Source organism: Sceloporus occidentalis, unplaced genomic scaffold, assembly GCF_023333645.1.
Source record: "Sceloporus occidentalis isolate IW3139 unplaced genomic scaffold, rSceOcc1.0.p SCAF_1, whole genome shotgun sequence".
Lineage (NCBI taxonomy): Eukaryota > Metazoa > Chordata > Lepidosauria > Squamata > Phrynosomatidae > Sceloporus > Sceloporus occidentalis.
This window is the reverse complement of record NW_028316981.1, coordinates 15,796,101-15,814,887: the sequence shown is the minus strand read 5'-3', so window position 1 is coordinate 15,814,887 and position 18,787 is coordinate 15,796,101. Positions and strand designations below refer to the sequence as shown.

General features: G+C 42.3%; 1 protein-coding gene across 1 annotated transcript in view; it reads right to left on the bottom strand.

Annotated features, from left to right (window-relative positions):
- Positions 1 to 5,656: 5,656 nt before the first annotated feature.
- Positions 5,657 to 18,787, bottom strand: part of C2 (complement C2) — a 48,476-nt gene continuing 35,345 nt past the window's right edge. Inside the window, exons 14-18 of the mRNA XM_089513733.1 lie at positions 17,779 to 17,858; positions 12,766 to 12,857; positions 8,594 to 8,726; positions 7,662 to 7,711; positions 5,657 to 6,493 (exon numbers count right to left, since the gene is read on the bottom strand). Of these exons, the coding sequence (XP_089369859.1) occupies positions 6,302 to 6,493; positions 7,662 to 7,711; positions 8,594 to 8,726; positions 12,766 to 12,857; positions 17,779 to 17,858 (547 nt within the window). The 3' untranslated portion in view covers positions 5,657 to 6,301. The remainder of the gene's footprint in view (positions 6,494 to 7,661; positions 7,712 to 8,593; positions 8,727 to 12,765; positions 12,858 to 17,778; positions 17,859 to 18,787) is intronic.

Here is an 18,787-nt window from a genome sequence, read left to right as displayed (position 1 = left end):
AAAAGAGAGTGCTGACATGCAAAGAGAATAAATGACCAGGGGTAGCTTTTGGGGGGTAATATCAATTGATCACCCAGGACTCTTTCATCTTGGCTCCAGAGAAATAATCTCCTCTCCGCACTGCATGGGGAAATCTGAAGGAGCTGCTATCACATTACCATAGTGGCATGTAAATAAATTGACCTGAAAATCAATTTTGGGGCATAAATTTTTAGACATATAGAGTATATACGGTATTTCCAAAGCCAAAGATTCTTGGAACTACAGCTCCCAGAACCGACTGGCCATGCCGGCTAGAGAATTATAAGGGCTGTTGTGCAAAACAGTAACTTTTCTAAGTTCTGCATACCTCCTAGAAAAGTCTCACATTTTTCCTGGTGGGAAGTGATATCTTATATCTGCTGAACATAGCCAGCATGGCATAGTACTTTGAGCGTTGGACTATGACACTGGGAGACCCAGGTTCAAATCCCTACTCAGTCAAGGAAAACCACAGTAAAACACCCCTGACTAAATACATTGCTAGTGAGGGTTAATGGAAATCAATGGAAGTGGAGTTGATTATGAACCGCAAGTCCCATCCATTCCAGTTGGTGTGCTCCAAGTAGGAAACAGCATGGTGTAGCCGTGTGAGACATGGACTAGAATTCTGGGAAATCAAGTATTAAATCTCCTCTTAGCCATGTAAACCATGGGGTGACCTTGGGCAAGTCATGCTCTTTCAGGGCTTAATCATACCAACCTTTTTTCTGGCAACAACCACATTAGTGAAGCAAATGGGAACATAGTGAAGATGTTCATTATCACACTTCTCTTCAATTGGGTGAGTGTGTTGCACTGGCAATCCATGGTCCTTTCTGCACCAGATCTGTAACCCTGTCTTCTGTGCCTTCCTTTCAGTGCATGCATGCCTTTGCTGAGGTTGTTTTTACTCTGTTCTTTCCAGTTTTTAATGGTTATTTTTGCTGTAACTATGCAAGCCACAAAAAGAAAAGAAAGAGAAAGAAAGAAAGAAAGAAAGAAAGAAAGAAAGAAAGAAAAGGCACCAAGTAAAACCAACTTTGGCCTGCTTGGGAATAGCAAGGAGGAGCAGGGAGAGGCAAAGAATCATGCCCACCTCATACCACAGGATTGCCATTGATCATTACTACCACAGTAGGGATCTATTTCACCAAGGAAACTAATGGAATAGGAGCAATATTAGCAGCCTATTGATGGGTTTTCCCCTTCAGTGAAAAGGTGCGCTAGAGAAACAAAGGAAATGCAAAACAGCAACTGAATAGATGCAACATTGTGTGATAAGTACTGGCCAAATATGCTAACATCTTGCTTTAATTCCAATTTACTTCCTTGTGTGATAAACTCCTCAATCTAGAGGAAGGCAATGGCGAACCACAAAAACCTATGATAGAGTAACTCTAAATTGTAGTTGGTTTGAAGGCACATAACAGCAGTTTGAGCATGGGACTCTAATTGTGGAGACCAAGGTTCAATCCCTGCTCAGCCATGGTAACCTACTTGGTGACCATGGGCATGTCACACTCTCTCAACCTCAAAGAAAGACAATGACAAACCCCATCTGAAGCAAACTTGCCAATAAAACCCTGAGATACGTTTGTTTTGCCGTAAGTCAGAAACGACTTGAAGGCATGCAGCAACAAAATATATAAATACAATGGCAAAAATGCAGTAAGATTAATAAGACATTTGTTAACTGCTAGCATTCTCTGCTTTTAGTTTTCCTCAGACCTTATTCTAAAAAAATATCTTACCCATCCATGGCTGTGTGGAATGTATTTATATCTGAATATTTGAAAAAAACCATACATCTGTGAACATGGGCTACTGCCTATGAAAGCTCATGCTGTAATTAATTTGTTACATCTTTAAGATGTGATGGGACTCTTGGTTGCTTTCCTTTCATATATGAAATGTTAGACTACGCTGCTCCAGTTATTCAAAATCTGAAGACACCTACATCTAAAATAATGGGACCAGGCTTAAAAATTATTTGTACTATCACGAGGAAAATGGAAATGCTTCTGTTTTTCCCCCCTGGAATGAAAGGAAGATATTATAAAAATAGTATATTTTGTCAGTTATAAGTATAGTTGGCCCTCCAGAGCCACAATTTTTTTAACCATGGCTTCAAAATATTCCAAAAAACAAACAAACAAAAAAACCCTTCCAAAAAGCTAACCTCAGTTTTGCCATTTTATATAAGGGACACCATTTTACTATGCCACTGTATACAATGAGATTTGAGCATCCACAGATTATGGTATTCATGGGGGGGTCCTGGAACAAAACACCAGTGGATACCAAGGGCCCACTGTATTATTTTCTTTCTTTTCCATCATTGTTACCATCTATTGCTCATTATTTTTTTAATGTATGACTATGTAATTTTGATCAGGAACAAGTCCCTTGAAGATAAAAAAGGGCACAGAGAATGCATTGTTTCAGCTAACAGATGTGCCCTTCTTATATTCTTTGCCCTGATAAGTCCCAAGTACCTGTCATGTTTGAATAGTGAAAAGGTCAACATCCTTCTCTTAAAACCCACGTTGTTTTTGAAGACACTTGAATAAATTTACTAGAAATTTTCTTTTGGCACATCAGAGATCAGTGTGCAAAGATGGGAAAATAGGAGGTGATGATAGACTATTGTAGAATAGCCACTGCAGGATCAATGCAGTTTGGCACCGCTTTAACTGCCATGACTCCATACTATGGAATTCTGGGATTTGTAGTTTTGTGGGAGATTTAGCCTTCTCTGTTAGAGAACTGTGGTGCCAAAACAAACTTAGAATCCCAGGCACTCATAGGATGGAGCCGCAACAGATAAAGGGGTGTCAAACTGCATTTGGGATGTTAACCAGTGTTATAAGCTCAACCCCTCTGTACATGGATTGGAGTTGGTGGCTATATTCCAATTCAGCTGTTTCTATTTCCAACCTCCATTTGCAGTTGTTTTGTTCAAGAACTGCTGTCCTGAGGTCAGAGATGAAATGCTCAGGATGAATGAAGTGTTCTGCAACCAGCTTTTGTGTATTCCCATCCCTAATATCTGATTTATGTCCCTTTCGTCTCTGGCACAGAGAATGGACTGCTTGCCCAATGTAGATTGCTGAAGGGCATGGTTGACAGAGGATGCCATGGATCACATTAGAAGGATAAGCAAGTGAAAGGGCCTGTAATATTGTGGGTTATGTGACTTAGTCCTGTGATGACATTTCCTGAGTGGATGGATGGGCAGAGCTGGCATCTGAGTTTGTGGCAAGCTCTCGCACCATCTCCCCATATGTGTTGTAAGTACAATGCTCCCTTCCGTTACATGGGGGATCCATTCCAGACCCCCCCCCCAAGTAAGGGGAAAATCACATATGCTCATGCCCCATCAAAAACAATGGGGCGTGTGCGCCATTCATTAGATTGTCCCACGGCTTCAGCATATATGAAAGTTGCAGGAGTGAACCCTGCGCAGGCTCACTGTGACTGTTTAAGATTGGGAGGCAGCCTGTAGGCAAGTAAAGACCTGCCACCAAGAGCCTTTGAGAGGGCAGCATTATTAGAATCGTAGAGCTGGAAGAGATCACAAGGGCCATCCAGTCCAACCCCCTCTGTCAAAGCATCCCCGACAAATGGCCATCCAGCCTCTGTTTAAAGACCTCCAAGGAAGGAGATTCCACCACTCTCTGGGGGAGTTTGTTCCATTGTCGAACAGGAAGTTCCTCCTAATGTTGAGGAGGAATCTCTTTTTCTGGAGCTTGCATCCATTACTCCAGGTCCTAGTCTCTGGAGCAGCAGAAAACAGGCTTGCTCCCTTCTCAATATGACATCCCTTCAAGTATTTAAACAGGGCTATCATATCACCTCTTAACCTTCTCTTCTCCAGGCTAAACATCCCCAGCTCCCTGAGTCATTCCTCATAGGGCATGGTTTCCAGACTCTTCACCATTTTAGTCGCCCTCCTTTGGACACGCTCCAGTTTCTCAATGTCCTTTTTGAATTGTGGTGCCCAGAACTGGACACAATATTCCAGGTGAGGCCTGACCAGAGCAGAATACAGTGGCACTATTACTTCTCTTGATCTAGACACTATACGTTTTATTGATGCAGCCTAAAATTGCATTGGCCTTTTTAGCTGCTGCATCTCACTGTTGACTCATGTTCAACTTGTGGTCTACTTGGACTCCCAGATCCCTTTCACATGTAGTCTTGTTAAGCCAGGTGTCCCCCATCCTATATCTGTTATTGTCCAAAATAGGTTGTAGTTCAATGATGAATGATTTTTTCCCTCCTTTTGAAAACATTCTCTCAGTTTGGACATATTCCTGGATTTTGCCCTGAACCACTTTTCTGCCATCTCTAGAAATGAGTTTCTGCAGCCGAGGCTAGTGTACATTTAGAATTAGCAACCTTTGTTTAAGCTAATGGCTAGTTTGTATATTTGCTTCCTTCTTGTTAAGCAGGGATGTATTTTGTTCTTACATGCAAGGATGAAGTATTGTAGTTTTCTCCATACTGCAGGAGAAAACAAGTATTCAATTTGTATTTGAGTAGCTCAAAGTGTTCTGGACAATTTTTCTGCCCAGAAAAATACTTTTTTTTGTCCCAAACGCCCACATTCCCTGTGCAAAACCACAGCTGTGTCCTACATGGAAAACAATTTCCTATACAGAAAACATATTTTCTCTGCATATATATATATATATAACCCCTCATGTTTTTCTGAGTACTTTGGGACATTCAAATAGTGGGAAGAAACTGCAAAAAAGTCTCACTGCTATATTATTATTAGTTGATAGGGCTTGCCAACTATCAAGAAACTCATTTTTTGACCTTGCTCAATGAATAATAAATAATATTCTTCCCTCCCTTACTTTTTCTTAATTTTTTTTCCCTACACTTTTTTTTTGCACTGCTCTTGACTTACATTTTATCTGCTTTCTCTTTCATCCATAAGAACAGGTACTTGGTTACAAAACATCAATTCTTATATATTTCACAAAGATGATTAAACTCATTTATTTTTTCTGCTAGATCCTGGGATGAGTGGACAGGAATAGGCCTGCCCGTTATTCAGCTTCCGCCTTGCTAATTTCACTACTTTGCTTGTGAGTTTCAACACTATTTTTACATTTCCCAGCAGAAACAATATGTGGAATCAAGATTCTAATGGCACTTTCCTTAAACATATTCTGTTTGGATTACTGTAATTTGGTGTGCATGTGACTTCCTTTGACAAATTTTTGCACATTTCAGCTGTTCCAGAAAATTGTGCCTGGACTGCTGACTGGAGCATATATCAAATATATCCCCTTGTTACCACATCATCTGTCTTCAAACACTATTCAAGGTCCTAATTGTGACTTATAAAATCCTACTTGAAAAATTGCATTGTCCCATACTATCCCATATTTTCAGATACTTTGGGGAGACTCTTCTTTCAATTCTGCCATTACCAGAAGCGTATTTGGTGGTGGACACAAGAGAGGGACACTCCCAGTTTTGGAACTTCCTCCTTAGGGCGGCTTTTTTGACTCCCCATTTTGGTCTCTTTCTCTAACAGGCAAAAAAATGTTTATTCAGACAGGCCCTTTGCCCATTGGTTTGTTGCTGGATTAATTTTTAAATAACTGGTTGAGTGCTGTTAATTTCATTATATTTTTATTTTTAATTTAAAAAAAAAGTTTAAAATTATTTTTTTTACAATACATGCAGCATAATACAACAAAAAGCAATACCCTAAAAACTTAATTCAATCTCATCCCTCCCTCTCCTTCCTGATCATCCATTTATTAATTTGCATTTTATTATTCAGAGGTGCCTTCAGAAACATTCTGGTTGAAGGGCAGTAATAAACAAAGAAGAATCAAGAATCAAGAATCAAGTCTGATTTGTCTCTGGCACAATATCCATTAAAAACATTCAGCTAAAACAGTGTACTACTGCCATATATATATCAGACAAGGAATAAAAAAAGAAATTAAAATGAAGATCTCAGTATGAATTGCTGAAGAATATATTGCCCCATTAAGAGCTATGCAAGGCCAACATGCTTAATTCAGCTTCTTCTGGAGTGAAGAAAGCCAACATCTGTAGAAATACTGTAAGTCAGGGTTTCAACATGATAAACTCTGGAATCAGTTTGAGGTCATGGACAGTCCTTCAAGTTGTGAACTTAAGCAACACATACATACAACACAACTAAGGTACATTTTTATTAAGCATAATGGATACTGATGTCTTGGCTGGGAAGAATGTTGGGTAACAGGCAAATGTATGAGTTTGTGGTTTATTGCATGGGGATGAATCTCAAGGATTTGCCCAAATGTTTCCTCAGCCAGTCCTGTACACTGATAAGACTGATATAGAAATCTCGTGGTTTATGATTGCGCTGAGGGGGATCTCGCATTGTCTCCTGTGTGTTCCGGATTTTCTTCTTCTTTTTACATGGGTCATAGGTACCCCAGCTGATCACACCTACCTGTCAGGAGAGAGAAGGGTGCCTGGTCAAGAATTACGTAAATGGCCAGTCTACAGTTCATAGGGATGAAAGGGATCAAGTTAAATTGAAAGCAGAAATGCTGCAACATCTGTCTTTGCCAGGGGTGCCAGAAGTCAGGTTGTGATTTGAACTAAACTCTTTTCTGAGTATATGATCTCCACAGCCTCTCAACCCTGCTATTTTGCATCAGGCTGTACTTGAAATTTTCATGCCATGTGCTTCCTACATATTTCTGTCAGACTAGATCATGTTGACATTTCCCTCCACCAAAGCTTGACCCTTCCAAAGAAGCTTTGCCTTCTGGCCCTTCCAACAGGTGTGTTGTCTCAGGGTGGAGGCTCTTTTGACCCTCAATGACTTGCACCACTCAACTTTCATCCCTAAAGTGGCCAGAGAGCACAACTGGCATGAATGGAATAATAATAAATAAATAATAATAAAAATTTTATTTGTATACCACCCTTCCAAAGATCAGGGCGGTGAACAACAAATTAATAATACAAAAACCAATACACAGATACATATTAAAATACCACCATATTAAAATCAAAATTAAAACCCCATCAGCCAGCTGCCAATTGCCGTCGAAGGGGGGGGAAGGCTAACTGGAACTTACTTCGGGGAATGCTAAACGAAATAGGAAGGTCTTTAGCTCCCTCCTAAACTGGGCCAGGGAGGTGGCCGAGCGGAGCTCTATGGGCAGCGTATTCCAAAGGGCCGGGACGGCGGTGGTATATGACCTCCTCGTTGTAGAGGATAGTCTAGCCCCTGGGACCCTCAGTAGTTGCTGCCCAGATGTTCTGAGGGTGCGGGGCGGAATGTATGGAGAGAGGCGGTCCTCCAGGTATCCTGGGCCCAAGCCATGTAGGGCTTTATAGGTTATCACCAACACCTTATACTGTGCTCGGAAGCGAACGGGCAGCCAATGCAGATCTTTAAGTATAGGTGTAATATGACTGGCCCTGGAAGTACCAGTGACCAGTCTGGCTGCCATATTCTGTACCATCTGTAGCTTCCGGGTATGGTATAAGGGTTGCCCCATGTAGAGCGCATTGCAGAAATCCAATCTAGAGGTTACCAGAGCGTGTACCACCGTTTCAAGGAAAGTGATGGGATTGTAGCCAGATACAAAAAGAGACCCCCTTACCTGAAAATGCCTTTCCCTCCTCTCTACAAACAATGATCCTCCAGATTCTCCTACAAAAAAAAAAGGAAGAATTAAAAGCTGAGACAAGCAACCTCAATATCTCTTCCCATTCCCATTTCAGAGCAAGAAAAGCTCAACTTTCTTACAGTTGGAAGAGGCAACAAGGACTGTCCAGTCCAACCAAGCTTTTTAGACTTCATAAATCTAGCTAGTGTTTACTTTCATGTAAGGGGACCCCTCGAATTTGTCCTACATTTTGTCCCTGGTAATAGTGGACAATTATGGCAACCCTACTCTCTCTCAATGTCAAAGCAACCATCAAATCCAGGTATACAAAGAGGTGGAGAATGCCTAGATCTACAGACTTAATGCTGCACCTTAATCTGGTTGCTAACCATTTCAGTCTAGTTTTGGAAAATCCAACTGTCTTGCATATGACACACGCCTCACAATTCTTCTATCTTGAATCAGCCAAAGCATCCAAAACCATCAGGTTGGTTTCTGCAATTCATTTGAAACCACAACTTTGCTAACTAAAGAAGGTGGAAACCAAATGCTTAGCTAAGCAATGCATTAAACCTATCTTCCGTTTAGTTATTCATGCTGTAGAAAAAGAGGAGAGATGCCAATTCAATTGGTATTCTATCTGGTAGCAGCTGTGCATGGGACAGTAGCTGCCTCCATGGAGTGATCGACATATGAAGCCATTCATTTCATGTTACTTACACATCTTACTTTATAATCTGCCTTTTCTCTGAATCCAGGACTCTTTTCTCCTTGGCAGCTATGAAACACATGCCTTCTCTTAACCTTCTTCAGATTCCCTTTGATGAATGAAATGCCCATAGAACTCACAACCACCTCTCTTTCCCCTTCCCTTGCCTCCTCTACCTAATCAGGATACATTCATCCTTCTTTTGTAGGCAAAATACCTTTGCAAGCGGCAGCCTCCACAGCATTATCATCCCCACTGCACAGAAATCTGTCTGTTACCACTTCAGAGGCATCAGAAACTTGAGAATATATCATGTCTTCTTGAACAGCTCCGGAAATACATGCGGGACGCTACAGGAAACAACAGAGTCACTTATTTGGTGGTAAAAATGATGCTTGGGCTAGTTACCCAGCTACACTACTTTGAAATGCAGGGGAATATGGCACACAGTGAAATGAGACAATAGGCACAAATGCACTATGACTTGTTCTCCCACCTGAAGACAGATGGCAGTCACATTTAAGGAACTCTGCATTAATTAATGCCACATAGAAACCATTAATTTAATTTTATAATGATGTCATTCACATTAGTATTTGAAGAAATCATTAAGTTTAAATACTCTTGACAGCCATTTGCTAGTGATTTCCCTTCACTTTGACATTTCAGTCTTTTGGAATTAGGATTCAACACTGCCATGCTGTTCAACATATTGACCTCATTTGCATGTCATTTTAAGATGTGGATCCTCTTTTAGTAAACTAAATATAAACAACTGCATATTTGGGTACCCAATCCATTTACTCTTGTTTGGGCAGATGCACAAATCAGGCACATATAGCTTAATGTACAGAGCCAGCATAGTATAGTGGCTTGAGCACTGGATTATGTCCAAGGAGACCAGGATTCGATTTCCCACTCAGCCATGGAAACCCATTGGGTGACCTTGGTTGAGTCACACATTCTTAATGCCAAAAAACTTCATGATAGGTTTCCCTTAGGGTCACCATAAGTTGGAAATGACTTGAAGGCACAAAACAACAGCATGCACGATGTAACAAGTTCAGATAGCACAGTAAGGTATCCATGCCTGTTTTATCTCCCTGATATTGTGTGAGTGGAGAAACAAAGTGTGTGTAAAAGGGCTTCATACACGAGCATGCCATTTGTTCACATAAACCAGGACTCCTTGCTTAAGATGACATGCAAATATAGTGTATGTACATTCCTACAATTTCACCAGTTCTCTATTTTTCTGAACACTATTTCACAGTGCCGTTTCCTGCATCTATCTCATTGTTTTACTTCCTTTCATAAACAGTGCAGGGCATTGCTAGCCTCCTTGCAACATCTGCTTAGAACAGAAAGAAAATCTTTTCCAATATTTCCCTGCTAATAAATTCAAGGATGATGGCAATGGTGATTTTATTCATTTATTCACTTTTCTCCCAACAATGGAACTCAAGGCCGCTAACAACGTATTTGAAGCACGACAAATAAAAAACTATACAAAAGCATTAATAAAAGTATACATTTGAGATTAAAAATTGTAAACAATTAATATAGTTAAAACATTAAACATTAACAATATTAAAATGCTTTAAAAGACTGTTTACAAATCTCAAAAAGCACCATCACACAGCATTCAAAGCTCAGCCTTAGTCCGTTGTAAAAGCCTGATGGCAAAACACAAAAATGACCTGCCAGCAGAAGGACAGCTGGAAAGGGCCATCCTGGCTTCTTTGGGAAGGGAGTTCCAGAGTCTAGGAGTAGCTTGTTCCTACCAAACAAGCCTAAGTGTGACAGAGAGAAAGTCCTCTTTGATGACCTTACAGTACGAATGGACTCATAAAAGGATATATAGTCCTTCAAATAAGCTGGGCCCAATCCCTATAGGGCTTCATAGGACCTTTCCACACAGGGCACAGAAGTAGGGTCAGTTCACATTGGTCGATGCGTATTCGCGTTATATCGCATTGGTGTTCCAAACCTGTGAGCTCAGAATATGTATTGACCAATGCGATGTAACGTGAATACGCTTTGGCCAATGAGTATTCATGGCTGGGTTCCGAACTGAAGGCAGCCGGTTCCTCCGTTTTCCTAGTGCGCAAAATTAGTGGATCAGCGGGATCCGTATTGATGGCCAGTGCGAAACCTCTGCTGCTTTGGCTGGTGTGTACATCCAATCTGCCGGTTCTCCTGAAGACCACCGGTTACAAATCTCCCATGATGCTGCGCTGGAATTTCCCCCTTCTCCTTCCGGTGGCCCTTTCCCCTTTCAGGACAACCGCCGGGGCTGGGAGCGTTATTTCCACTGAATGAGATAAAGCAGAAACCTTTTGTGTCGGGGGGGGGGGAATGTATATGTGTGTGTGTGTATACACACACACACACGCACACAAAGATGTGTGTGTAAGCATATACATGCAGCATTACACTTTCAGCTGCTCCACAGTTTGTTTGTGTGTGTGTGTGTGTGTGTGTGTGTGTATATATGCATATGTATGTGTGTGTGTGTGTGTGTATATATATATATATATACACACACACACACACACACACACAGCTGTGTGTGTACACATATAAATACGGCTTCACACATTTGGCAGTACCACTATGTGTATGTGTGTGTATATCTGTGTGTGTGTGTGTGTGTGTGTGTGTGTGTGTGTGTGTATATATATAACTCATACAGACAAATGTGTGTGTACACATAAAAAAAGGCATCTCACTTTTGGCTGTACCACTATGTGTATATATATAAGTATGTGTGTATATATATATAAGTATGTATGTATGTATTTATGTGTGTGCACATACACACACACACACACACACACACATATACAGATGGTGCATATCCCTTTCATAAGTGGCTAAAGGCAGCAATTCTCGTGATATTACGTGCTAAACAGTGACCTCATTCTTCACCCTGGAAGTTAAAAATGTTGCCCCTGTTCAGAGCCCCACAGAGCATGCGCAAGGCTGCCGATGCGCATCGGCCAATACACATTGTATTGGGCTGGTGTGGTTATCCAATCTGCACTTGCCTCGCTTTGCCTGAATACGCATTGGCCGATTCGCAAAACCTCGATTTGGAAGGTCGCCCAGGTGTGAATGAACGATGCGATATGACGCGAATAGGCATTGACCAATGCGAACTGACCCTACTTCTGTGCCCTGTGTGGTAAGGTCCCTAGACCCATAAATAAATAAATAAATAAATTGTGCCCAGAAATGGACCAGCAGCCAGTGGAGGCACTGCAACAAGGAAGCTGGTCAATGGAAGTTTCTGAGCACTTTTCAAAGTCAGCCTCATGTATAGTGCATTACAATAATCCAAGTGGGATGTAACCAAGGCATGTACCATCCTGGTCAGATCTGGCTTCTCCCGGAACAGGTGCAGTTGATGCACTCTCTTTTAACTGTGCAAAAGCACTCCTGGTCACCAACGAAACCTGGGCCTCCAGGCTCAGAGATGAATCCAAACTATGACCTGAGTTTTTAGGGGGAGTGTAACTCCTCTAACATGGATGGAATTCCTATTCTCAGATCTATGTTTTCACTGACTAGGAAAACCTCTGCCTTTTCTGGATTAAGCTTCAATTTATTAGCCCTCATCCAGTCCGTTATAGCTTTCAGGCATCCAGTTTGGAACAGGAACAGCTTCCTTGGAATTACTAATCACATCTGAATTCAAAACTCCACACAACCTCTCCCAGTGGTTTCATCTAGATGTTAAATAGCATAGAGCACAAGACTGAACCCTGTGAAACTCCACAGCCAACGGCCAGGGAGTCGAACAGGAATCCCTCACCACCACCCTCTGAAAGCACCCCCTCCAGAAAAGAAGAGAGCCACTGAAGGACAGTACTTCCAAGCCCCATCCCAGAGAGGCAACTCAGAAGGATACCAGGATGGTATCGAAATCCACTGAGAGGTCCAGCATAACCAACAGAGATACACTCCCCCTGTCTAGTTCCCTGTGGTCATTCACCAAGGCGACCAAAGCTGCCTCTGTCCCACAGCTAGGCCTAAAACCAGACTGACATGGATCTAGATAATCCATTTCTTCCAAGAACCCCTGGAGTTAAGTAGTAGTCACCACATGCACCAGCACATTCCCTAACACCTGACAGCTGGAGGGGTTAATGTGCAGAGGGCAGATCATGCCCCTTTGCTCTCTCCCTGCCAGCCAAAGACAAAGTCAGGGAAGAGATTTTCCTGGGAACATCATTAGACTGTGTTTGAAGATGCCAGCCACAGATGTCGGCGAAATGTCAGGAATAAACACTTCTAGAACATGGCTACATAGCCTGAAAACCCCACAAAAAACTACCTCAAATGTTTATTACTCAGAACTTGATAGAGAAGCAATAATAGGCTTACGCTTGTCTTTGTCTTGATTTGCACATTCATTCTTTCATTGTCCAAGTTGATGAACTGGGCAGGCACCTTCTCAAAACTCAGCAGCTCCAGTTCTACAAGGAAGAAGTTGTGATGGTGAGAGTCAACTGAATAGACCTTTTGAGGTTTCTGGCAAAGAGAAGAGGCTCACTTAAAAAACAACAACTACCCCAGCTGGCTGGGAGTCAAGCAGGTGCTTAGGCTAACAGAAGGTATTTTTGTTCCTCTCAAGAGAAAATCCTAATTTTCCCTCTTTTATATGGCTGACAATCCCTTGCCATGATACATCGCAAGCTCTTAATTAAAAGCAAAGAGAGCTGTTGTGTGATGCTGTTATGAGAGCTTCTATTTCAGGAAAGAAGAGACTAAAGGCCCATTTAAATTAAACAATTATAGCACTATAATTGCATTTTAATTGCCATGACTGCATCCTATGAAATCCTGGGATTTGTAGTTTTGGGAGGCCCTTGAGGAGCTTGAAAATGCCCCTCCTTAAACTGCAAATCACATAGGATGGAATCATGGTAGTTAAAATGGATTCAAAGCCCCATAGTTCTGTAGTGTGAAAGGGCTCCAAGTCCAATGGTCCATTCTGGCCTAGCAAATTAAATATTCAGATTTTAGATCTTGAGTCAAAAGGTATATGCCCAGTCTTTGACCAAATTAGGTGACAGAACAGACTGAGCCTATTCAGACAACAAGTGGGAACAGGGCTGAGGGGGACACATGCATATATAAAAAAAATCTCTTGCAAGCAGAAAAGATGGGGCTAAAACATTTCTTCTTGATATCCCCATTTTCTACTAGCACTGGACATTTTATGTGGGAAGACCCCAATTCTTGAGTTGCTCAGTCTCTTGTCTGCCTAGATCTACTCTAAACCATTTACATATAGAACAATCATGCTCTCCTGTTATTATCTTTCCCTCTCCCACAAGCTAAACTCTGCCCATCCCCACTAAATGAGACGATATAGGGAAGAACAATACTAGGGAACTTGGAAAGCAGAACTGTGTGAGAAACATCTGGCTGCCACGTGAGGAGGATCGGGGAACAGAAGAGGAACAATTCTTGAGAAGTCCCCCTCCCCCCATGTTTTAATACATGCATGCCTTCTTTGACCTAGCATTCACCAATATTCTAGTGAAACTGGGTTGGACTGTTTGTTAGGGAGGGTGTAAGCAACCCAATGGTCAACATCCTGCACATGTCTACTTTGAAGGGCTGTTTCCTCCTTGGTTCAGTGAAAGAGAGATTGTGCTTTGCATCCCAGAGGTCTTCCGGGTCTAAGGCTGCTGTCACACTGCAGAATCAACACAGCTTGACACTGCTTTAACTGTCAGGGCTCCATCCTGTGGAATCATGGGATTTGCAGTTGGTTGTGGCACCAGAGCTCTCTGACAGAGAAGGCTAACTACCTCACAACACTACACATCCCAGAATTTCATAGCATTGAGTCATGGCAGTTAAAGTGGTGTCAAACTGCATTACTTCTTCAGTGTAGATGCAATCTATAACATATCATTCTATTTATAAAAGTAATAGGGAACATGCAGTCCACACGCTGCTTGCAGTGTCCAAAGCAATTTTTGCTTGTATCTCTCTTTGGGGCAACACCCCAATCCCCCCTGATGGGCTATCAGCAGCAGCAGTCAGGGGTAGTGGGGCTGACTCCATGTGACTGCCACTGCCACTGCCACTTCTCCACTGCCTTCCCTTCCTCTGCCTACCTTTTCCTCTCATCCCAGCAGCCCCTTCAGTTTTGGAGGGGCTGCTATCTGAGTGGAAAAGGCAGGTGGAGGAGGGGGAGGCATCCATGGCCAGGCCAGTGAGGCTCAGTGGGCAGAGAAGGAGATGCTTGCCTCACTTGCCAATACTGAATGTGAGCAAGTGTCTCCTTTCTCTGCCAACTAACCAATTTGTATCGATGTAGGGCTGCCAGCCTGTCGGTTTGACCCTGGAGAGTCAGGAACTGACGAGGGTCAAAGTTGGGCTGCAAGCCAATCAGTAGGATTCCGGAACGTCATGGACTGATGAAGACTGAAGTCGGGCAGCCATCCAATTGGTGTGACTCCAGAGAGTCAGGGACCGATGAGGATCAATGTCAGGCTGTAATCTAATTGGTATAACTCTAGAGAGTCAGGGACCAATGAGGGTAAATGTCACTCCTGCCTTTGATTTTTTGGGAACAGTGGTGTCAACCGAATCGGTGTGTCACCTGGTGTGGTCCACACTCCCTTGCACCCTCCTAGTGATTCCCCTGTTTGTAGCACCTTTGAGACTACCTGTGTGAAAGAAGCTGTAGCAAAAGGTTTTGTAGACTGGGTCTGTTCCTCAGATGTAGACCAAGAAGCAGGCCAAGAGTTATAACTTCTTTCATGCAGTTAGTCTCAAAGGTGCTACAAGATCCCTTTGCACTTGCGGCGTCATCAAGGCGCCGTGACGTGCGGACGCTAAGCGTCTGTCATGTCAAAATGGCAGCACCCATGTGTATAGGGCGCCGCCATTTTTATGCCCTCGTTACATGCGAGGGGCAAGGCGCATCAGGAAGCGCCGCCCCTTGTGTGTATTGATGGTGCCTGATCGACCCCGTCTATAGAACGCCAAAGTCTCTGAATCCTGCTAGCAAAGGTGAGGCTGACCTCTGCCCAGGATCCTGGAGACCTGCCAGTCACAGAAATTAAACTATGCTAGATGGACCCATTAACTGACACTGTACACATCAGCTTTTCATGTGCTCCTCCTCTATAAGCATAAGAAAATTTACACATCTAGCTGTCCTTCTTGGCTATCAAGAAGTACCTTTGCTACTAACTGCAAGGCAGCTGCTGGTTTCCAGTGCTCCTCCAAAAACAGGTTCTGATCTTACCTCCACATTCCACCTGAACCTTACTGGCATGGGCAGATGGGTAAGTGATTCAAAGAGAAATGGGAGTATTATAAGGAGCCCTGGTGGCGCAGTGGTTAAATGCCTGTACTGCAGCCATTCACTCAAAACCACAAGCTTGTGAGTTCAAGACCAGCAAAAGGGCCCAAGCTCGACCCAGGCTTGCATCCTTCCGAGGTCGCTAAAATGAGTACCCAGACTGTTGGGGGCAAATCAGCTTACTTGCTAATTAGCTTACTTGCTGTTCACCACTATGATCTTTGGAATAGCGGTATATAAATAAAACAAATTATTATTATTATTATGTTCTTAATACTTAAAAACTTTGTAGGAATACTTAGTAGTGTGTTTTGACGCAACATACGCCAACCTTCTCTGACCTGTGTCTCTCCATGTATTTTCAATTAAAAACCCCGACCACAAGTCTTAGTACTGTAACATACTTCACAAAATAGAAAAGTCCACCCCATGCGATTTCTTCCAACTTTGTCAATGTGATGAACATCGGGAGAAAGATGTACTTCAGATGTCTTACTTCAAGGTACTAGAAAGTAACACTCCTTTCCCCACAATCAGCCTTAGGTTCATTGTTTTGGATAAAGTCAGGTCAGAAATATGACATCAGCCCCAAACCCTGCAAAGCCCATTTGTCCCTGTTTTCCTTTTGCAGGGTTTTTGGGACCTGGTTGACAAGTGTAACAGAACAAAATGGCAGAACGCAAAGGCAGTAGAGCAGCCTGTAACATTTCAGACTACATGTAGGCTGCCAACTTGATTTGCTCTCCCATGCAGAGCTTGGAAAGGTTTTTTTAAAGCAATTCATCTCCTGCTACTCATTATATTGTTGCAATACATTACTGTTATTCATTCCAGTGTGGGGAAACATCTTGTTGCATGATTTTGTTGTGTATTCCTTGTTTTGCCAATAATAATAATAATAATAATAATAATAATAATAATAATAATAAAATCCAGGGGTAGTTGGACGGAGATGGAGTCTGAACTTTCTGTCTGCATAAATCCTTTCTCTATATAAAATCCCAAGCAAACAAGATGTGGCTCCAGCAATATTACGTCTCTTTCCCTGCATGGTTTTTGTACCATCTTTGCCTGATGAAGAAGCCAGTAAGCTTTCAAGGCTAGCATAAGTTCTCTGTATCTTTTAGGTAGCCTAATAAACATATCACCAACGTGTATTTTTGGTTTTGATCTTTGTTTTTCCATTCACTTAAAAACATCAATTCCTCCCATGCCAGTATTGCTAAGACAATAACACAAAACTCAAAAATTTCACATCAAAGTGCTTTCAAAAAAGTTCCTTAAAAATAATTTCTAGAACCAGCTCAAAAGAATTCCCCAACAATTGTGTGACCACAATAACTTTCCTCCTATGTCATGCTACCAATACCCTAAAACAGAACAATAACTAATTACAGGTAACTTTGCTACTTTCCTGCAAGATATTTGACCACATCAGAGCTAGTCTCGCTCATTCCCACCTCATTCTAAAACAGGGATGGGCAAAGTGCAACCCAAGGTTGCATGTGATCCCCAGGGCTATTTTGTGGCCTCCAGAGCCTTCCAGGATCAATTTTTCAATTTTATTGGAATACATATATATATATGCGCTCCACATGCCCCAGATCTCAAGAATGTGGTCAATTTTTGCCGCTCTTATCACAAATAAATCCTGGTTTTCAGAGTAAAGTGCTATCTAACACATGACTGCAGTGCTAAGGTAGCGGTTTCATTTATTTTGACTTGCCAGTGGGTTAGCATTGTGATAATCTCCCTGGTATCTCCTGTACTTCCCAGGATCAAAATGAAATTTTGCAAAAACCTTCCCTTCTCACAATGCCCTCTAGGGGCACAGGAAATATGTCCTCCTGTTCCCAGAGAGTATTTGGGATTCCTTTGTTTTTGCATGAGCAAGTAAGATGAGGATGTTGCCCTCCAAGGTCTCTTGGCGGCCTAACATGGTCCTCTAGTCTTCCACAGTTCCTCACCTTTGTTCTACAGAATGAACCAGACCTGGAGAGGATGCAGCAGAAGAATAACAACTGCACATCTTTCTTGGAGATAATCTGGTAGCCTAATGTACCACTTACCATGATCTTTGCAAGTTGTGGTCCCTGGCTTTTTCTTCAGGGCTTTATTGGCACCTTCAGTGCAAGGGAGGCAAATTGGTCTGCAAAAAAGATTTGAGTTTGATGCTGGATTGGCATTTGTAGTACGCAATTGGAGGAAAAAAAACCATGTGGGCCAGGGGTTGGTGCAAGGAGTAGCAGAAAAGTAGGGCCAGCAAAACCAGAATTGTGCAAAACAGTGGGGTAGGAGTTGAAATACGCAAATAGCCATAACTTATGCAGACAGCAAAGTCTCCTGTGTACATTTATAAACCCAGGAGTGAGATGAGGGTCTTACTCTGATAGTAAGGACTGTACTGTATCTTCCTTTGTTGGACACATAACCTCGTCTCAGGTTTAAACTACATAACTATGGGCCTGAACAGACAGGCCAAAATAAAGCTGCTTTGGGTCACTTTGGAGGTATGCTGTTTAAATGCTGCATGCATCCTAAGAGGCCAGAAGCTGCACCAAAGCCATGCTCAAGTCCTAAGTACTAGAGCACAGCTTTGGTGCAGCTTCTGAACTCTTAAAATTAATGTGTCATTTAAACAGCATACCTTCAAAGTGACCCGAAGCAGCTTTATTTTGGCCTGTCTATTTGGGCCCAATGGCACTTATCCCATGACTTACTAAATCGATTTACCTCTATCCAGCTTACAATTTAATTCATGTGGCATCCTGATGTTATCAGAAGGTTTTTGCTGCCGAACATGCTGCCCGATTACATCCTGGGTGCATCCCCAGTTCCAGAAGCGCTTGTCACAGCGCATTTTGGGAGTTTTCTGGCTTAAGAAAATGGCCTCTGGAGCCCTCCTGGAAGCAGGGATGGACCCAGGCTGTATTTGAGTGGCAAATTCAGCGGCAAAAACCTTCTGATAGCATCAGGATGCCACCCTAATTAAGCTTTAATCCAGAGAGAGGTAAATCGATTTAGTAAGCCATAGGATAAGCTCCTATGTTAAATACTTAGCATGCAGTCCACATTGTG